This window comes from Poecilia mexicana, unplaced genomic scaffold (genome assembly GCF_051168715.1).
Source record: "Poecilia mexicana isolate PSO_F unplaced genomic scaffold, ASM5116871v1 scaffold_2, whole genome shotgun sequence".
Taxonomy (NCBI): Eukaryota; Metazoa; Chordata; class Actinopteri; order Cyprinodontiformes; family Poeciliidae; genus Poecilia; species Poecilia mexicana.
In genome coordinates this window covers 42,051,756-42,073,519 of record NW_028263371.1, presented here as the reverse complement: position 1 = coordinate 42,073,519, position 21,764 = coordinate 42,051,756, and the positions used below count along the sequence as shown (strand labels likewise).

At 37.0% G+C, this 21,764-nt stretch overlaps 2 protein-coding genes across 2 annotated transcripts; one reads left to right on the top strand and one right to left on the bottom strand.

Moving 5' to 3' along the window:
* The first annotated feature begins 5,276 nt into the window (after positions 1-5,276).
* gpr155a (G protein-coupled receptor 155a) lies at positions 5,277-18,667 on the top strand. Its single transcript, XM_014998156.2, has 16 exons — positions 5,277-5,526; positions 5,723-6,209; positions 7,624-8,023; positions 8,289-8,454; positions 8,547-8,702; positions 10,502-10,585; positions 10,708-10,828; positions 10,926-11,010; positions 11,608-11,698; positions 11,800-11,998; positions 12,914-12,997; positions 13,205-13,335; positions 14,705-14,800; positions 14,892-14,953; positions 15,703-15,840; positions 16,064-18,667. The coding sequence occupies exons 2-16, from the start codon at positions 5,795-5,797 to the stop codon at positions 16,263-16,265; spliced, it is 2,430 nt and encodes an 809-aa protein (XP_014853642.2). The 5' UTR covers positions 5,277-5,526; positions 5,723-5,794; the 3' UTR covers positions 16,266-18,667.
* On the bottom strand, positions 18,590-21,564 carry scrn3 (secernin 3). Its single transcript, XM_014998159.2, has 8 exons — positions 21,458-21,564; positions 21,161-21,328; positions 20,883-21,064; positions 20,376-20,575; positions 19,705-19,917; positions 19,458-19,620; positions 19,195-19,375; positions 18,590-19,107 (listed from the first exon to the last, which is right to left on the bottom strand). The coding sequence occupies exons 2-8, from the start codon at positions 21,314-21,316 to the stop codon at positions 18,946-18,948; spliced, it is 1,257 nt and encodes a 418-aa protein (XP_014853645.1). The 5' UTR covers positions 21,317-21,328; positions 21,458-21,564; the 3' UTR covers positions 18,590-18,945.
* Positions 21,565-21,764: the final 200 nt, after the last annotated feature.

The following is a 21,764-nucleotide window of genomic DNA, read 5'->3' as shown; positions in this document are numbered from 1 at the left end:
TTTGACCAGTTTTCCATTAAAACTTAATCAGTTCTTCTTGTAACACTCAGATACATATTTTTTTAAACAATCAGATTTAGGCTGTTTCTACACATTTTTGGAAACTAAAGTCTGATTTTCTACAAATGCAGGTTTCCTCACAATCTTCTGTCTTTTCTTGCAATCCGAGACTTGGACAGTGATGCTGGTCATCGTGAGGCCGGGCAGAGGTGCATTACTGGGTATCTACAAATCTGCAAACCATGGAGGAGGTTCCCTGTGAATTTCAAAGTGCTTTTCTGTAAACTGAGCTCGAAATTTGGAAGAAAATTGTGTTTTTTATTTTTTCTCAGTCGTGAAATCTTGAGTTTGATTGGTCTAAATATATTCTGCAGCAGGTCTACAACTCGAAACATTTCTGTATTATTTTTTCGGGGGGTTAGTGGGGTCGTTTGATATCATGCAAATATTAGATGTTATGATTTCATTGACTGTAAGTGAAAATGTAACACTTTATGCAGAAATGTCCTCTTAAAAACATCAGTCTGTGCGTAATTACTTTACGTAATGTGTTTTGCTTAGTGAACTGAGAAATATATTTTCAATAATATTCTAATATATTTGATATGACTGTTCCCTATGCATATTTTTTTCACACCTGCCTAAAATCTTTGCACATTGCTGTATCTCCACATACTAAATAGTAATCTTTTTTTCAAAAATCTTTCACCAAAAAGCAGCTTTCTATGTCGAGGTGTAGAACCAACAACTTCCTATACTGTGTCCAGCAGAATTCACCTTGGGTCCTTTATTGGAACAATAATAACAAGCCTGCAGTGGAGGGAAGAGGATTATGAAGCTATCAAAAGGATCTCAGTCCTATCATTTGACATTTGATGACCAGATCTGGTTCTCCACAAGAAGCATGATGTCAGGCTACATTTAATCCAGATCATGTCAACTTTTCTCTCACAGCTTATTGTTTTCATTTTAGTCAGCTTCATGTGACCTGCAAATCGTAACCTTTATAAACAATATGCATGTATGTATGTATGTATGTATGTATGTATGTATGTATGTATGTATGTATGTGGCTCAGATTTGTCTGTTTTGAAAACCCCCATCGTCACCAGCAGCCCACCATATGCTGCCTCTGACGATTTGCTGCTTTGCATCAACAACTTGTACTCTCCCTCTGGTCCTCAGGCACTGATGTCTCTTTACATTAACATTTAGGTTATCATTTCTCTTGTTGATGAGTTTCTGCCTGGAGTGCCAAATTTGCAATCCACCTGTACTTATGAAGACCTACTAGGAAATAATCGAGATGCTTTTCCTACACAACTCTAGATTTATTTATTTTGTTGTCCAGACTATATAATCTCCCCAATCCTACACAACAACTTAATCCATATGTAATCACTTTCTTGCTGTCAGTCTGAGTCACGCATGTTTGTAAATATGATGCTCAATCCAGCTTTTCATAAATAGGTTAAAACAGAAGATTGAAAATCACGTGTTTAATAATTACATCTCATTTCATCAACATGAAAATTAGCTTTTTACTCAGCTGTTGTTTTGTTTCTTGTTGCTTCATATGAGGAGCTACACTGAACAGATTCACAGTTCCTGCTGAAAGGAGAACTACTGACTTGATTTGTATATCTAATAAATCTGTATAACATGCAGGTCTCACTCATATAGATTTATTACATGCACTGTGATGTATTTTAAGGATTTGTTTTTGCGAATTTTGATGATTATAGTTGATGAAAACCCAAACTTTACTCTGGCTGAAATTTACAATCATAAGATATACAAACTCTAAACAGAACAAGTTAAAAGTGGTGTATGCTTATGAAAAATAAAGCGTAAAACGATTTTTGTAAGGTGCTGTAGCCACCTGTTTACATTTGTGCACATCCTTGCTGGTAGTGCTGTAAGTTTTCTGCCAGATGGCAATGACTTAAACAGTGAGTGAAGAGGATGAGGAAAGTCTTCTCAGACCTGAGCAGCTTTCCTCTGCATGATCCATCATATAATTACTGAAATGAGAGCTGTTTTAACTGATTGAAAACACAGAAAACACTTTAACCGTTTACATTTATAATGCAACATTGTCTTTTAGTGATTTCTCTCGACTTTTTATCAGTAATCAGAATAATGTTCTCTAATGTTGAATACTGCTAGATACAATGAGAACTTACCCTTATTTTCTAGGTTTAGTTTTTGTTACCAACTCTACATTTGGCTGGTGCTTGTATTTAATCCTGTTTATCAGACTAACTGCCCCCGCATCTGCTGCTGCAGGAACTTCCCAGCTTATGTGCACATCTGGCAATGTTCCCAGTGTATAAGGCCTGCCTCATTACCCAGTGTCCCTCTGCGCTGTCATGTCTGAAAGCAGGCCTTACCTTTAATGTATAATACATCACTCGATCCCAGTCTCTGATATGGCTGCTGACAGGAACGTGTGGAGGAGAAGCCAGCTCAAGAAGATGCTCTCAATGGGATAACAGCAAAACAAGAAACAATATGAACAAAACACTTCTGTGTAGTATGCCAAAATAGGGGTTAGGGTCATTTATTATTTTAGAGCTTAGAAAATAAAATTGACTTCTTACCGTGTAATTATAATTTGCCTATGCAATAAGCAAAGCAATGATTTTGGTGTGTTAGTTGTAGAGGGTTTATTTATTTATTGATTTATTTTTGATTGGATACGAGAAATAGAAACATCTGTCCCTTTCAGCGATTCAGAGACATCGCTCGCAATATCCTCAGATCTCCATATTTTTCTTAGAAAAAGAAGTATGATTTAAAATATTTACAATATGTTTTTTTACTTTTTAATGTAAATCTGCTATCATCTCCCCATGTATATTAAATATATAAACATCAGAACTTTCTAAAGATTAGATAATAGTATGTCTATTATCTTTGTTTAAACATATCACAAAACGACAATAAATTACTGATAAACAGCTAAAAGGAGGACTTTGAAATCAACTTAGCAATTCCTTTCTGCTTCCTCTTTAACATGGACCTTATGCTTGGGATCAACCATTTATCTCCTGTTGTGTAACTGCACACAAGTGCAGCTTAATATTCTAAACATTCATAGAAATAATTTTTATTTATTTCAATAATTCAGTTCAGAAAAGGGAATCTGTTTATTATATCTATTTATTACACATTTCAATATATACTTTAAAAAGTTATTTTATGATCATGTAATAGCCTTACACGGTCATGAAATACTGCTGACATGTATACTTTCCATTTCAATACCAGAAAAAAATAAATAAAAAATCGGTCAAGTTTTCTATGCTCTCGACTACATGCTCAGTTTGTGACAGAAAAGATTAATGTCAGACAAAAGTAACAAGGAGATAGAAGGAAGGAAGAGGTAAAGGTAAACTTTAATGCAATTTTGATTTCTTCAAGCTTTGCAGTCATATTTTCTATATTATTCTGCCCTCTAGTGGCAGCCTACAGAACAGATGCGTTGCTTTGTTCTGTTTTTCTCTTCCATCTGTTCTATTTGATATTGACATTTAATAAGTTGTATTTTTTCTTTTAAAAAAAGTGCACGTGTATTTAAAGATAATAGGGAAGGTCTACAGTATGCGGCTTTGGAGTCGGAAGTTGCAGACCCCCATCTAAAGTATGCATATTGATTTACTTGGCTACACAACTTTGTAGAAGTCCAAAGAAGATCTTTGTTGCTTACATTAAATAAGACTGATTTTTTTTTTCAATCTTTAAAGCAGACCTCAATATTGATTGTATCATTTTTGTTCCGGTTTTGCATGACTTTATTTTCTTGTTGGTTTGTTTGCTTCTTTGTTAAATCCTTATATTTGACCTAGAGTCACAGCAGAAAAAATGTTATAAACTCAATGGTGCAAGACAGTACAGCATATAATAGACCATTTAGCAAGTAAATAACCAGTTTTTTAAATCTCTTCTCATTTGTTAGTCGAAATGTGTCATAAAAATATTAATTGAGCCAATTATCTATTTATTTATATTTGACTTGATCAATGACCATAAATATCAGTGATAAGATACTTTGACAGTCTTCAAATTGTATTTTAGCATCAACAAGGTGGTTCCTAAACAGCTCATAACATTTGGCACAGAGGATTAAGACGTGGCAGTTTCTGTTTTAAGTCGTTGCTACATTTCTTCCCTCTTTTGTTAAGAAATGACTTTCTAGCTCTCTTTCAAAAATAATCTTTACAGCTTTGTCACTTCTTCTTTTGTCTTCCACTTCACCACTTCCTTTTTAGGCACTGCATGAACTGCCGGAGTTTGACTTAGACCCATGTTTTCTAACGCTGGTCTTCAAGGCACACTGCCCTGCATGTTTTAGGTGTTTCCTTGCTTCAGGTCAGCTGATTTCAATTAATGGCTGATTAACAGGTGTTTACTGAACTGCAATCAACTGAATTCCGTGCATTAAAGCAGGAAAATATCTAAAAGCACCAGGGTTGGGAAACACTGACTTTTAGACAGTCTGCCATCTTACAGCTGTTTCAGGATTGAGCACACACACACAAAACGCAAAAGGTTTTCCGTAATTTTCAACATTATGGATAATTGTGGAATTTTGTGTTTCTTCTGCATAAATCACTGATGGTAATCATGAAGAAAGCTAAAGAGCTCAATGTGTTTCAGGTTCTCCACATCAGTGTCAAGAAAAGTGTTTGATATGCTGAACAATCTGTGATTAAAAAGATTTTTTTTAAATTATTGTTTTAACAAAACACTGCATCAATTTTACAAAAGTGTTTCAATGTGAAATGTAAAATGTACAAGACTTAAGGCTAGCCAACTGTTTGATTATTGGTAGCAAATTGTTCCAAATCGGAGGCCCATTAAAAGAGGAAGATTGTTGGCCAAAATATGGCATCTGACTGCAATCTCTGTTTCCAGCTCTCCTTATCTTCCTGGTGGATACATTTGACAGTTAAATCAAAGTTTGTCCTTTAATAAGGTAAACATAGAAAGGCTGTAAAGAATGTTTGTCTTGCAGATATGGTTCTGCAAATAGTTCTCAGCTAAAATGGTTAGTTGAGAACCTCGTTTACTGCAGTGTTGCATATTCTACTCTGTAGAGTATTTTATTACTAATAAAGTATTTGTCTGTAACTCTCCATTTTTTTCCCTCAGTTCCGGTTATCATCACTAATTTTATAACCAAGTATGATAACACTTGAGAGGGTGCGCTCGTTAAGCCCCGCCCATTCGCTCTCTCTGATGAACGTGATTGGTCGGGTTGCGTGACAAATCAGAGATTAAGAACAACACAGGCAGTGACGTTACCCAGTGACTCCGTATGTAACAGGGAACATAAACAAGCTAGATTAATTGTTTCTTAACCACTTTCCGGACTGTGTTTTCGGAATTTAGCTCTATTTCATGCTTTTTGTTCCTCCAGTTAAAGATTAGCTGGCTATTTTAGCTCTCAACGGCGGCTTATAGTGAACTACAGAAACCGACACATGGGGCACATAGGAGGGGACATCGGCTGTTACAAAGGTAAGAGTAGATATTTTTAAAGACATAGCAGTTTAAATTAGGTTATATATTTTATACGTCGCTTTATTTATTAATATTACGGTGTATATTTGAGGAATTATTCAACATAAAAAAATATTTTTTTGGTTACCGAATAATCTTAAAATTAAATCAGAAGTTGAAAGTGTCCTCCTCTCTTTCTTCCTTCCGCCTTCAGTGTCAGGTCGGTGAACCTCTCCACTTTAGCATGATAACGGATCACTTTTGACAGAAAACACACAAAGACATCATGGAGACAGCAGGCGGCTACAACGTGGAGGGGAGCCCCAGCCCTCCTGCTGTGCCCTCCACCATGTCCATAGACAGGCTGCTACCTGCTCTCCTGGAGTGCTTTGGGATCATCCTGTGTGGATACATCGCAGGAAGGACCAACATCATCACCTCCACTCAGGCCAAAGGATTGGGCAACTTTGTATCAAAGTTTGCTCTCCCTGCACTCCTTTTTAAGAACATGGTGTTACTGGACTTTGGGAACGTCATCTGGCCCTTCCTGTGGGGGATCCTCATCGCTAAAGTGTCTGTATTTTGCATCGTTTGCTTCCTCACTCTGATAGTGTCCAGTCCTGACAGCCGCTACAGTAAGGCTGGCATCTTCTCAATATTTGCAACCCAAAGCAATGACTTTGCTTTGGGCTATCCAATAGGTAAGTGTATTTTTGTGTAAACATCCATCATATATTACTTTGGAACTTCAGATGCATTTTAAAAAGCACACATTTTGACTCATTAAGCATTTTCAGAATGGTATTCATTTCCAAATAGAACATTTAGCTGAAGATTGCAACTATCTGGCTGTTGATTTGAGGAGAAGTTGAAAAAATACCCTCAGCATGATTTTACCACCACAGAGCTTTACCGTGAAAACAGTTGAGTTATATTTGAAAGCTTCACCATGACTGCTTCTAACATACTTCAGTGTTGCGGCCAATTAGCTTATATGAGGTAAAATTTCTCTACAGAAGTCCAGGTTCTCAGTTGCAAATTCCAGTTGTGCTTGAAAGTGTTAATTTTGGAGGAGGGGATTCAAATTGATGTGGACTTCTATAAACCACACATAATTTTACCTAACAAATACTATTTGTGCCCTACCAATATTTTTCTACTCTATTTAAAATGGAGTTTAGGACTGCATTATATTAGGAAAACTTTTAATTCCCATAAAATTACAGAGTATTGCAATAGGAATACTATTGCAATACGATGTTCTCTCTTTTCCTTTCCTTCATCATGATCTTTATTGTACAACTCTAGCAGCATCATACTGGGTTTGCTTATCTGCCATTACAGGTGCATTTTGCAAAATGGTGGTTCTAATGAAGATGAAAAGCTTCTTTTAAAGTCTTCCCCTTCATACCAACAGCTACACTTTAGCAACTTTTCAACTAGATATTCAGTAAACAGAATCAAAGAGACTAGACCAAATTCCAGTAAAAAAAAACACAGATGTTGGTTATCATGTAATCATTCCACCTAGACAAATTAATAGTTCAAATGCATCTTGAAAGCCCATTTGTATGAATCTCTCACCATCACTACAGATGGAATTTCAACAACAACAATCAAGGATTGATTATTTCAATCAGCCCTTGATTGAAATAATCTAAGCAAAGAACAAAGTTTAGTCTAACCTAATAGATGAAACAAGTGAATAGAAGAACAAGTGAATGTGATGGAAAAACGTAAAATGCCTGGCCCCTTTTCTGTGGATTGTGACTCAGTTTAGCAGTTGGAACAGGATGAACCTGTTTTAAATTCTTTGTTGAAGCTCTAGCAATATTTTTGCATACAGTTTCTCTTTGTGTTGCTGCCAGTGACTAACGCTTCTGTTTAATTTGCTCAAGTAATTAAATATGTCTGAAATAACTTTTCTTCTACCAGAATTGGTGGGTTTATGTTTCTCAACCTGATTTTCATGAAAATATTTATCGTTAATGCTGCTTGCATGTGTCTAGAATGATTTCAGTTCAATATTTTAGAGTAAAACTAAAGACTTGATCTTAGATTTGCCTGTTTTTTGTCATTTTTCTTTGACCCTGTTGCCTTCATCTGTGTCTGCAGTTCAAGCCCTCTACCAGAGCACGTACCCAGAGTACCTCCAGTACATCTACCTGGTTGCACCAGTGTCCCTGATGCTCCTAAATCCCATCGGCTTTGCACTGTGCGAGATCCAAAAGTGGAAGAATCAGGGAAACCACCAGCAGAGAAAACTGCTGATTGTGGGACATGTAGTCCTGCAAGTCTTGAAGAACCCCATTGTATTCATGGTTATCGTAGGCATCATCGCCCACTTTGCCCTGCACCAGAGAATCCCTGCTTTCATGGCTGAGTTCATAGACGGCTTGGGCAACTCTTTTGGTGGCGCAGCTTTGTTCTATTTGGGTCTGACCATGGTGGGCCAGTTGCGGAAACTGACCAGATCCACTGTTGTGACACTGATTTTGCTCATTACAGCCAAACTGTGAGTGGAATTTCATGGCGCCTGATGGATATTTTTACTAATAAATGCTTTACCATTATAGTGATGCATGATGTTAGAGGCTGAGTAAACAGAAGGGCTCCCAATATGTTTTGTGCTAATGGTTTAGATGACTCAGACCTTCTCAGACCGTAGGTCATTATAGAATTACATGTCTGCATTTTAACCACAGTTATCTAAGTGTTTCAGTTCCTCCGGTTTGCACTTTTAACTATTTCATATCTTGTTGTTTTTTTTGGACTTCAAGGCTGGTAATGCCTCTTATCTGTAAGGATATGGTGGATGTTTTGGATAACAGCAGCAATACTACAAACCACTCCAGCCTCTCAGATTATGCCTTTCTTTACGGAGTCTTCCCCACTGCACCAAGCGTGGCCATATATGCTGTTTACTACAACGCAGAACTAGAAGTTGTGAGTTACAGCATGAACTACAGCTCAACTTTCTTATTTGCTTGCAATGTATCTTTTTAAAACTTTCCTGGACGTGTTTTTCATTGTGTCAGGTGACCTCTGGGATGGTGATCAGCACTTTTCTCTCGGCTCCAATAATGTACGTCTCAGCCTGGCTGCTTACCATCCACTTAATGGATCCCCAGTGTCTGATGGATTCACTTGAGAGTGTCAGCTTTAATATGAGCATAGTGAGCTTAGTGGCTCTGGTAAGTAACTGTGTAACATGCACAGACTCGTTCATAACTGGCTGTACAACAGATTGTTACTTGGTTTCTTTGTTTAGTTTTTATTCGTCTGAGAACTACCAGTCAATCGTGGCTTGATAAATCAACCCAGTTTAGCGTTTGCGCCCGTCCACAGTAATATCACTTCCTCCTTTCAAAGGAAGTGATGTATACTTATAAAATCTTATTTTTTTCATGTTTTAAAATACTAAACAATCTGTCTTCGGGAGGCTCAGCTGTTCACAGGATGAGTTGCCTCACTGGTTCATCACTCGCTCAGACCCGCTTCCTCATTCTCACTTTCAGTGCCACTTTAAGAAACATGTAGCCCTGTCGGTAACTAACCACTTCTGATTCTGCATATCCATTTAGTTTAACCGCTTCACTGTTTTCTGAAAGACAATGACAATGCTTCCTTGTTTCAGTCCTGTTGTGGCTTGAGGTTCAAGATGGATATTTTATTTAGAGGGCCAACATAAAAAAAAAATCTATACAAGTAAGAAAGGCAGCACAAGAAGCAGAAGCTAAAGCCTAAGGAATGATGTACATAACACTAAACTTGAGCAAATGTGCATTGCAAAATGGCCACCCTAGAGGAAGATTATAATAATAAAGCTGCCAGTTATAATGTGACAACCATTATAATGATTTGTCCAGTGAAGAGGGAGAAACGCCTGAAAGCAGTAGATTAGAGATCTAATAGACCAGCACCCTATCAGGAATATAGCAGTACTCTATTAAATTACAGGATCCAATGTACATGTAATTTACCACATGCCTGCTTGAAATAAGAATAAAATAATATAAAACTCTGATGGCATTCAGTTAGGAAAGGTTTACATCTGAGGATTTAATTGGACTAAAGCAATAGCTGTCAAAACACCACCATCACCATCAAGTTATCTTTGGTACAACAGTATGGTATTTGACCCTATAAAGTCATTTCCATCCATTTTTACGCATGTGGTGTGTGAAAGTGCATTTGTGCTGATGAAGTCAAAGCACTGCCATGTCCTTTGTTGATTTAGCTCAGGCATTGAGGGGGGAAAAAAAGCTTAATCTGATTTTTTTGTAGGTAAGCATTGAAGTACAATGTACCAAACCAGTTCTCTTTATAGTGTCAAAGGTACTTGTGTCATCTCAAGATACTTTACAAAAAATGTAATTCATCCCAATCATGCATACATTCCAGCTGATCCTAGTCGTCAAACAGTCAAGTTCAGTTCATGTTTAACGTGTTTTAAGGTTTCCATCTAAGGAAACACTGCAGATTGCCTTAACAGCATCTATCTATCATACTGTAGCACATGCACATGTAGAAATGGTGGAGACGAAAAACTCCCCTTTAACATGAACGGTTATTTGTTTCCTTAAAAGCAAAATAGCAGCGTTTCAGACAGAAATGCTGTTTGTGATTTTTAGCAGAAATCTACCATCTTCACACAGTAACTCACAAACCTCAGCCACCTTCCTGCTTAAAGGATCTGTGGGCAAACCGTTCTTCATTCTCTGACGTTTACAGCTGACATGACATCATCTATTTATGGCTGTGTCTTTCCATTTTAGAGAGGCATGTCTCTAAGGAGACTACTTAATCTGCCTTGACAAAACCAATGTTGGCTGTGATTCAGCCATGTGTCATATTTTCATGATTTTTTTTCTGTAAATTTTTAAATGTCAAATATTTCCACGTTTTATTTATGTTTAGTTTCAGCAAACAGAAGAGTTTAATAAGTATTTATTTGCATAACTGATTTTAAAATGTTTTTATTTCCCGCCAGCTGTGGACAGTTGCTGTCATGTTTTTAAGTAAAAAGTTTAAGAGACTTCCTCACATGTTTACAGTCAACCTGTTCTTGGCGCAGGTAAGCAGACAGTCTTAGTTTCAATTGTATTTTCATTTGAAAAAAAAAAAGAACTGCAGCTCCAACTAACTTTTATCTTCAGCAAAGCCGTTAATTGTGCGTTTGGTGATGTGGTTTTCTAGCTGTTCAGCTGCATTGGGATGATTCTGTGGAACTTTGTGGTGAAGGAAGACAACTTTGTCGCGCAGGTCCTCATTTTCACGTTGCTGTCTACTTCACTCTACAGCAGTTTTATGTGGCCAGGTGAGCCGACAACACATTTATTCTCATGTAGAGTTAGTGCAACTCCAAAATCAGAATTTGATTGTTATTTTTGTGAATAAAATGTCTTTGGTTTTAGGATTAATAGCACTCTCAATGGTGCTTATGAAAAAGTATGAGGATCTTAGAGGAGCACCAGGTGCGCTGGTCATCGCAGGCTGGGGGTGAGTCACCTCTGATTCACAGAGAATTAAATCCAGGCTATGTCTCGAAATATAACCTGGATTGATATAACAAGCATCTGGTTTCTCTAAGCGTATTGTATTAGTTTGTGTTTTCTCAGCCTCAAGTCTGTGCTTGTATATTTGTTTTAATGGACTTGGAACTAAAAGCTAAAATGTGTTTATCACTTTTTGGCTGGTTCAGTGATTATGAACATCATTATCTGCATATTGTTTTCTCTTTTTTTCATTCCTCAAACATATTCTCATTTGTATAGGTAACTTGTTATTTATACAGGAGAATATAAAGAAATGCATTTACAGGCACAGAAAAGCTAGAAAACGTGGCAAAAATAAAGTTTGAGAAAATTATCTGAGTCATCCAATTTAAAAAAAAAAAAATGCAAAGAAGCAAGATAAATTTCATGGTTTTATGCATCAATTTAATTGTGTTGCATTTCTGTGTTTAACTGTGCTTTGTTGTTTCAGTCCTGCAGGTTTTTAATCCAGATCAGTGCCACGGCTTCATGTTTTATGGCAGTGTTGCTAAGCTGTTTCTGTTTGACATTTTAATTACGTAAACAAACTCATGTTTTACAGGATTCCCGCTTTGCTAACCTCTATTCTGCTCATCTTCGGCGAAAAAAGGTCTGACGCTATTGATTCTTCGTTCTTCTATGGCAAACTACAGGTATAAAACACACAAAGGAAGAATAATCCTAATGATTTTTGATATTCATAGTAAAACGTCAAAGTTCCAAATTTTGACACTTTTTTTTTTTTTTTTCTTAGATCATTTGCACCACAGTAGTGGTCAGCTTCAGCATACTTCTTGGAGGATTCTCTTTGGTGTGTCTTAGTAGAGGAAGTTGGGAGCAAGATGAAGAATACGAAGACAGAGAAAGTTCATTTGAACCTTACCAGGATCAGGTGACCGAGGTCGAACCAGAAACTCAGACTCTCATAGAGCCAGAAAACGGAACAGGAGGAGGTACTTTCTACTCTGAAAATGTTTTGGATTTGACTTCTTTTTGTCAAAAAGTATTATTTGAATGAATACTTTTATTGCCATTGCACCTGCAGTGAAATTAATTGCTCTGACGGAAAAGGTGTAAACAGTTCTCGCACCATAAATGGAAAGCAAATGATCTAACAACCAGGCTGGTCATTTCACCTCATTTCCATTTTATAGTTCTGCAGTCTAGTTCTTTTCTGATTTACTCCCCTGGATGTTTGCAGCATGCTACTTTCGGGTTGAGTTGCACAAGCTATCAAATGGCAGCTTTGATGCAATATCTGATAGTTTGTAACATTTCAGGACTCCTGTAGTAAACCCAAGGTCGGAAAGCTAAAGGGAACAGTTGAATACATTATTATAACAGGAAAAAAAGAACAGACATGAAACTATGTTGAGCACAACCAATAACATTTGACAATGATGTTGCATTGTCTTGTTTTTCTAATATTATGCAGCCTTACTTTTATGCATCAAAAACTATCTTGCCAAAATATCCACAGTTGGTTATTAAAACACTTGAGTACTAGCAATAAGGGCAAGAATCAGTAACGCCAATTAAGATTTATCAATGAGCTGCCTTAGGGAAACAATTACAGTTTAGCATTTTTTCTTGAATATACACATTCTGTTGTGTGTGTGTTTTTATACCCTTAAACAGAAAGTAAAATGTGAGTCATTTTAGCAGAATCACAAGATTATTTCACCACTGAGTGCATGATCGTGTTCAGCTGTACTTACACTGCCTTGCAAAAATATTGATGTCTTAAATCTTTCAGATTTTAGCATAAAACAACCACAACCTTATATTAGTTTGTAATTACAAAAAAACCTACTGTAAATAATACAGATGCAAAATGTAATATCATTCTTCATTTTGGTTGCTATCAGAGTGTTTCAGATGTGCCTGTGCTCCAGCCACGCCCATGCCTGACATGATCATCAGCACAAACGACAGCCTAAGCTCCCTCCCAGGTATTTCCACTGACAGCCCACTGTCACACATTCTCTCTTGCACAAATATTTTAATCTCACTAAAACCCCACTGGGGATGCCCCAGACCTGAATCAACTTCCTTAGTTTTTAACATTTTGCTTTGAGGACTGTAAGGCCACATTTGGTGCAACAGTCCTCTCTCGTGGGCCGTTTTGTTCATTTTCTGTACGCTGCTGCCCTCTACAGTTCATTGTGAGAATGGCTGCGAGTCGACAGACTGTCTCCTTGCTCAGATGGAGGAGCTCCAGCAGGTGAAAGACAGACAAGTGGTCCGTCATGTGCTCCTGTGTCTGCTCCTGACTGTCTTCCTTCTGGCTGTGAGTAAAAAAACCGCAATCATCACAAACCATACAAACAAAGGGTTAATTTCCAGCTCATTTCAGAAAAATACTCCTGTTTTAAAACCACAATAGAGATACCTTGGTTTTCTATAATTTTTTTTTCAGCTGAAGGCTTTATTTGTTCCTGTAGATCTGATAATAGAATAACTAAAACAAAACGCATGTTTCATGTTTCAAAAAAATAAATTATGTAATTATTTATACAAGCTTGAGCTGACACAGGACTGACCTATTTTTCAAATATACAGCTGTGGACAAATGTGTTTCCTCTCCTGAAAGATGCACGTAAACTGAGTGGAAATAAATTATTCTTTTATTTCAGTAGCATAACCTGAAACTGTAAATTTTAGAAAAAATCCAGTCTTTAATTCATGTTTATACTCAGAATTATAAAATTATTGTTTTTTTGTTTTGTTTTTTTGCACAATCTGTGCAAAAAAAAAAATCCAAAATCTGTGTTTCTCCTCCTGCTAATACTTTTTAAACCCCTGCCTTGCTATTATTAGGCCAGCACTTGATCTCTTCCTGTAACATTTCACATGGTTGGACTAGAAGGAAAGACCTTTGACCTGTTTACAAAGTTGACATTATTCAAAATGTCTTTGTTATGACAACTTGACATTAACCAAGAAATCATTACTGTTATAAAAGTATTACTGATTGCACTTTAAAAATGAGGTAACTTTGTTATTAAAGGTAAAGTTTAAACAGTAATGATTTCTTGGTTAATGTCAAGTTGTCATAACAAAGACATTTTGAATAATGTCAACTTTGTATTAAAAGTGTCATAATTTACCGAATGACACTTTATGACAACAGTCATAAATATTCATGAAGGCTTATTCATGTTCATGACAGGTGTTATGTCATGTTTATGAAAGTGTCATGACAGTCTTATTCACCACCCTTCAAATAAAGTGTTACCAAACGTTTTTCCCAAACATGCCATGCAAATGTCTACATCTGGACATGGAAATATCTGGGGGAGGGGGGAGGTTCTTCTTTCTCTATTTTTTTTTTTTTTTTAAAACCTTACTTGTCATCTTTATCATTAGTTCCTTGTCTAGCCTTGTAGCCACTGGTCCAAAGAATTAGACCTCTGTGTCATGACATACAATTATGAGTGAAACACAAAGTAGTGGATTATTAGTTGGAAGTTTTTTTTCATCAGTTTTAAAAAAGTCAAATCTAAATTAAGTAAAATTAAAAAATTGTTCACAAATTTAATGCTTTTTTCCAAGTGATGCAATGCAGCTGAAATTACTTTAAGATTTGATACACATCTTTACCAGAGCCACCAGTGAATCTGCAGAGTGTAACCTATCTCATGTTCTTCTAACCACAGAACTTTTCCAGCGGCCTGTGGTTGCTTTACAACCACCTTCATGGGAGACTCTACTTGGAGCTTCAGTTCTTCTGTGCTATAGCAAACTACGGACAGGTCAGTCTAATAAATACAGAAGTCCCTAAATCACGTAAATTCACTCCCACACAGAAGCACAGCAATAATAACCCCTTCTTCCTGTTGGCAGGGATTTATCTCCTTTGCTCTTTTCGGGTTGGACAAGAATATTATTTTACTGCCATTGAAGAGGTAATGTAATAAATATGCAAATTTGTAAAGAAATTTACCTACGCTTCCCTGGTGCGATGGTGGTGGTCAACCTGCCGGTGGAGCGCTTCTGCCCTAGAGCAGCTGTGGCTACCATCCAGTAGCTTGCCACCATCAGTCTGTGAATGTGTGTGTGAATGACTGAAGTGTAAAATGCTTTGAGGTCCTATAGGTTTGATAAAGAGCTATACAAACACAAGACATTCACCATTAGCAGGAATGTCATACTAACTTCAGATTTTTACCAATTTATTTGACGTGCTATTGAATCAAGTTGGATTGATTTTGCTACATACCACTTCAATGATTTTTGAAAACAAGAACTGTAGTGTTAAAATGTAAACAGAGCCCCACAAATTATTGATGACTTGTCTCTTAAGTTGGAGAAAACCCAAAAGCTTCTTTTAGCTGTTCGCAGAGTACTGGAATCAGTCCAGTTGTTGTTTTGTGTCAGAAATGCCAGAACTTATAAGTCGGTTTAAAATTTTCAGACATTTTTAACGAGGTTCACATCTTGGCCTGTTACTCTAAAAGCAGCTCTGATGGATGTTTGAAACCTCAGCAGAGTTAAATGTTTGTCTCATTTAGCCAAAAAAACAACATTTAAGTAATTTGACATTCTTGCCAATGATGGATGTATGTGAACTTCTGATCAGAACTGTATTGTACCATATATATTGTATTAAGAACCTAGATTTATTTATTTTTTATTCTTTTAACGTGTTTTTCAGGTTATACAGTCGCTGGTTTGGAAAGAAGAAAAAAGAAGAGCCGGATCTGGATTTACCAGACGACATCAGGATGACCTGCCTCCAGTTCACCAAATACCACAAACAGCAGTGTTTTCATGACATCGTTAAAAAGAGAAGGTGAGAGCTGCCCTGGTCTGAAGCTGATTAGAATCCGTCTTGAGTAAATGTGCTCCCTGGTTTATGTTTGTAAGACATTCTTGGAGGTTATCTAAAAATACCTGTGAAAATATTCCTTAAATATTGACACTCTCGCGCTCTGCCTCGCATGCGTTTATGTCACTCAGCTCCTTCCCTGTGTCTGTTCAGTGCAGCAGCAGCTAAAAGCTTCATTGCCTTACAGGTGTGGTGTGAGGACCATGCTGGACTGTTTCCGTGGCTGTGAGCTGGTGGATTGGCTGCAGCAGGTGGGCTTGGCACAGGACCGCGGCGAGGCGGTCCTCTACGGGACGCGGCTGCAGCAGGGCGGCGTGCTTCGGCACATCAAGCAGGAGTACAGCTTCGAAGACAGTCCGCTTCATTACTACTTTACTGCACCAAACTAAGGCATCAAAGTTGACCATTATTTTCTTAAAGGGACACATTTCAGTTTAGACATGAACGATGCAGTCGGCACACTGTGCAGAGCAGCTCTCTGTGAAGGTTTCTGCTACGTGACATTAAAGTCTAGTAGAGTAACAACAAACTCTTACTCTGCAGTTTATTCCTATTAAAAAAGGGAAAATAATACACATATTAGAGTATTTTTTAGAACCACCTCAGGCATTTTATCTAACATTTATAAAATGTGGAATTTTAGCTGATTGACTGTGATTTGGCTCAGACGGCTATTCTTTCAGATGATCAGGCATTTTCAGTAAATCCTTCTTTAGCCACACAACCAGAGCCACTTATTTGGAGCTAAAACTGAATGTGCACATACTGTAATTATTTCAATTATCCTTGGTTGTGTGGGGGGGAAAAATGCCATAAGAGTTTTTACATTACTGTAGGGGATTATTTGTCCTGCGAGGTTTAAAAAAACTCTCAAATGAGTTGTATCACTGTGAGATTGGTGAAGCACAAAGAAGCCAAGCTGATGTTGCAGGGAAAAAAATGCTGCCTATCTACTGAATGTATTCATTTTTTAATAATCTGTACACGCATTATAATTCATCGACCTAAAGCCAGCCCCCTAAAACAGGGGTCTGCAACCTGCAGCTCTACACTTGTAGGTCATCAGATCCTCTAAAGTGGCTCTTTATAGCTTAAAATGCATGGAGTGACATAGAAACAAGCAAAAATGATGTAAATAAATGAAAACCAGTAGAAAACGCACATTTTTGGAAGCATTTCAAACATTTCCTTTGAATTTATAAAGCGGAATGACACAATATGAAACTTGATTTTTTTTTTTTCTTCTTAGTCGTGTTGTCATTCATCTGCAAATTGTGCTTTATTTTATTTTTAAGTGACCAATCATTTCTAAATATACTAAAAAATGTATTACTCTCTTGCAAAAAATCTAATGTTTTTGTTCTAAGACCTAAAATTAGAATCGAAATATATGGTGGTTCTTTAGTTTAAAATTATTTGACAAAATCAATTATTTAAATGTTTATTTCACTTAATACATTTTTTTAAAGGCAATGTAGGTTTTAAAGCTGTAAAAAAAAAATGTAGAAGGAAAAAGTTTGAAAATGTCTGGATTGTAAAGGCTGATAAACCCTGTCCTAAAGTGATAAAGGGAAGACAGGATTATATGTTCAGCATTTATTAAAGTAAGCACGGGTATTGTTAAAAGTTTGCAGTTTTCTGAGCATTATAAGAAAATGCTCAGAAAACTGAGCATCTTAGAAAAGCCAGAGTAAATGTTTCTCAGGCCATGTTAGCAGTGTTTCTAGATAGTGTTTTAATTAAAATGGTAAGCTATTTGATAGTCATAAACTGGGTCTGCCTGCTTTACTGGATGCACTGAAAGTCTCTCATGTTGCACAATTTAGATCAGTGGAACAATATTAAGCTGTTGCTGTGAATTTCTCTTTACTCATTTTGAATGTTTATAGAACTGCTGTCCCATATTCTGTTAATTAAAAATATTTAATTTCTGGGGATAGTGGAACATCTTTTTAATTTACACATTCATGTGTACCATTAGGGCCGTCGTAGATAAAAGAAGAAATTAATTGACCACAGAGGAGCACATTTCTGTCAAAAAATCTCAGAAATTTTCTGATTAATTTCACATATTAACAAGGAAAAAAAACAGTATTTTCTGATGTTGAATAGTTTTAAATTTATAAGGAAAAAAAATACTGTTTTCTGTAATTAAAGGCATTTAATTACAAGGCTTTAATTACAAAAAAAATTGTGGATTTTTTTTTTTTTTTTTGAAAATCTGCAACTTTTTGCAGATTTTCAACAGATGAATTGTCTGGCATCAGAGTATCTACTTTTTTTTCTTGTAAACATGCAAAATTAATCTAAAAATTGCTGTTTTATTTTGGGTACAAATATACTCCTCCAAGGAGTGCAGCTAGATGGATATAATTAATCTACAATCGCCCCGATGCACCGTTACTACTGTATTTCTTTCAGCACATAATACTGAAATCTTCATATTCGTTATGTTAAAATATTTGTTCTTGAGGGAAAATGTGCAGCTTCTTGTCCATGTTTGTGGAAGATGCATTTAAAAGAAAAAACCTTGACTGATTTGCAGCTGAAGACCAAGACAACTAATATGTCCAACTAGTCAATCTGATTTGAGTTGTAGAAAAATGTTCTGCTGTGTTGACTTGAAAATGCTCATCTTGACTAACCTAACACATAAATCTTGTTAAATAAAGTTTAATGCTGCTATTTTAATTATTTCAAATAAAGAGATGAATTGTCTGTTTTTAAGTTTGTTTTATTAATTTTGTTGCAAGTTTTGAATAAATCCTTCTTTAATAAACCTCCAATGAAATTTGTAGTGTGTTCTGCCAAATGCTGCACATCTGTTTAACTATAATATAAATTAAATATACATAAAGGTTTTTTTTCTATACTTTTACAATCAATGTAAAAGTAACAATATCATGATGTTGGATTCATGTGCAGTTCTGTGCAATGATTTTATTAAGTTCAGTTATATACTGGTTCATCCTATATGCACGTTGGTAATTAAATCTGGCTCCAAGCAGCACATTAGGAAATGCACTGCTGCACTTTTTTTTTTTTTTTTTTTTTATCTCACGCAGCTCTTTAAGTTTTGCTGTAAACACTCAGCTCCTCCTGGACACACTCGGAGAACAGGTTCACATAGTCATCAGGTTGTTGCACACCCACTGCGAGAATATTCTCCATCTTTTTCATTGCCTCTTTTTCAAGCTGCCTCAGATTTTCTGTGATTTTCTGTCCTCTTTCCTAAAAAAAATAAAAATAGATTAACACTAAACCTCTCTACGATAAACGATCAGGTAAGAGCTTTTCGTGGCTTTTAGAGTGACAAACCTTGTAAGATTCAATGATGGCGGCGATAACCTCGTGCTTCACAAACAACGGATGTTTGCGGTCTGGTTTGCTCTGGAAGCGGGGTTTCTTCTTCACGGGATCATCTGGACCAAAGCTGGGGGAGGACGTCTCCTTCAACTCACGTGCGTTTTTCACAAACACGAATGGTTTGAAAACAGACCTGTTGAACAAAGACAGAACATTATAAATCTTCTGTACCTGCAGTTGTTGCTCATGAACTGAAAGGCTTGCAACCGAAGCACCTCTCTGGATCTGGAGTTCCTGTGAAGTAGTGAACTCCTGGCAGAGCCGAATTCGTGGGTACCACAGACACCATGCTTCCTGTTGTCATGAACATGCCCTCCATGTTGATGCCACTGTCTTTATCTCGCAGAATATCCATCATTGCCTCTGCAGTAATGTGGCCTTGAGATAAAAAAAAAAATACAACCATGAAGCCTCTGTCAACGTTTCCAAAATTCTTTCTGCAGAGAGTCTAACAAAACCAACCGTTTCTCTTTTCCAACAAGCTCTTCCCCTCGCAGTACCGAGTCCCAGCAGACTCTATCCTGGCTGTCGTCAGAAAGGAGTAGACCGTGGCAAAGTTGAACTCTGACTTCCCGTCCCACCATCCTTTGCTCTGAGCGTATACCCTCATTCCTGGATGCTCCTTGTCTATCTTCGTTGTTATTCCATACTGGTTGGAGATGTTCCGATATCCCTCTGGAAACAAGCCGTGAAATTATGAGATTCACCAGTAACTGAAGCAACGTGTCAAAGCTGGACCTAGATAAGGGTTCAGACATTTGAACGGCTGAAAATACATTTAACATATTACTGATTTGGTAACGTAACACTGTACTCCTAGAAAAAAATAGTGATTTTTTTTTTAGATAAATTCAGGTTTTGCAGTTTCTTCATTTTTTTGCAACACTTTTTTCATGTCACAATCACAAACTTTATTCTGACAGGATTTTATTGAAGAGACCAACCCAATAATAAAGAAAATCTTAACAAAACTACATTGGGATTTGTGATTGTAACATAAAAAATTAGAACATTCTTAAGGGGTCTGATAACCTTTGCAAGACGTTGTGAACGATTATGACTAAAAGTGTGGCACATCTGTTGGGATGCAAACTAAACATTTTCTTTATTTCCAATTGCAGTTTTCTGATTACCTTCCACTCTCTCTGCTGCCCAGTACTTCCCGGATGTTTCCAGTACCCACGCTTCCTTTCGGTCTGAGATAAGGAAGCTGTTGTGGTAGGTGAACTCACTCTGATCTTCCATGCATGAGCCTCCCTGACCGTACTTCTCCAACAACGCAGCGATAACATCAACAGCTTTCTCTGCCGTGTCAGCTCGCTCAAGACCAAGTCTGCAAAATTGAAGAATCACAAATCACTTTTTCCTTTTATTTCACAAACTTGATCAGAAATCATTAGAACACGTGGAATAAGATGCAGATGGTATTGTAATAGTGGTCAATTTTATTTTTCCGATTTGTCAGATAGCTGTAAATGCCAGTACAGATCAATTCATAAAATACTTTAAAGACTCAGAGTAGACTGAATACAAATGAACACCACAGATTTTCTTTTGTAAAAAAGGAAAAAAAACAAAATTATAATTCATTTTTTCCTTCATCTGTATGGGTTATTAACATGTCTGCGTGGCATTTTTACCTGACAAGGTCCATTCCAAGCAGAGCCTCCTCTCCATCAGCGCTCTCTCTGCCCCACACTGCCTCATTCCCAATGCACACTTGATGCTCATTTGCACCCATCTCAGCCCCCCACAGCCATGCTGGCTTGCTCAGCACAACTGCATAGGTGTGGGCAACCTGCTCGATCTGTATGTATGTGCACTTTTTCCACAAAAAGAAATGGAGATTTTAAAAAGTTATGAAGTTTCATACTTAGCGAGGAGAAGTCATGAGCAACTAAATCAATGTGACACGTACCTCAACCTTCTCCTCTGGACCATAGTCTCTGGCAGGGAAATGCACAACCTCTTGGACCTCATCGCAGGGTCTGTCCGAGTTTTTCCCAAAAATGATGCGCTGTCCCTCGGAGGAAGGAGGCAGAGCCACAAAGGTGTCACAGGAGGATGGAAACATTTCAACCACAGACTAGTAGGTAGGAGAAAGTAGTAAAGTTTGTCAACCCCTTACTTTATGACAATCCCAACAAATGCAGCCACTTGTACACGGCAAAGCAACGATGTACTTTTAAACGGGTATATAAGAAGACCATACTACCTGAGGAGTCGTCTGGCAGCTGTCAGTATCGGTTTCTATTCTTGCTCGCCTGCAGGATTTCAGCAGTCAATCCACTGATACGGAAACAGGTCTGTCACGTGACAAAAAGATGAAGTTAGGTTTAGATTCGTAGTAAAAAGAAACTTACTTCTCCTTATCTTCTGTCTTATTCGGAGTAAAATTAAATATTAGAATAAGAATGCATAATGATAATATATTAGAATACAATCATTAACCATGATTTAATAATCATCCCTAGTAATTATGCACTCAAAAATGGACTCAATAACAACATTTGACTAAAACA

Excerpts from the sequence above, each read along its gene's own strand:
- gpr155a (XM_014998156.2), top strand. The coding sequence starts at position 5,795 with ATGGAGACAGCAGGCGGCTACAACGTGGAGGGGAGCCCCAGCCCTCCT. Across the intron at positions 6,210-7,623 it reads TGCTTTGGGCTATCCAATAG|TTCAAGCCCTCTACCAGAGC; the intron begins GTAAGTGTATTT and ends CTGTGTCTGCAG. Across the intron at positions 11,699-11,799 it reads TCTTCTATGGCAAACTACAG|ATCATTTGCACCACAGTAGT; the intron begins GTATAAAACACA and ends TTTTTTTCTTAG.
- scrn3 (XM_014998159.2), bottom strand. The coding sequence starts at position 21,316 with ATGTTTCCATCCTCCTGTGACACCTTTGTGGCTCTGCCTCCTTCCTCC. Across the intron at positions 20,576-20,882 it reads CTTGGAATGGACCTTGTCAG|ACTTGGTCTTGAGCGAGCTG; the intron begins GTAAAAATGCCA and ends TCAATTTTGCAG. Across the intron at positions 19,376-19,457 it reads GGAACTCCAGATCCAGAGAG|GTCTGTTTTCAAACCATTCG; the intron begins GTGCTTCGGTTG and ends TTTGTTCAACAG.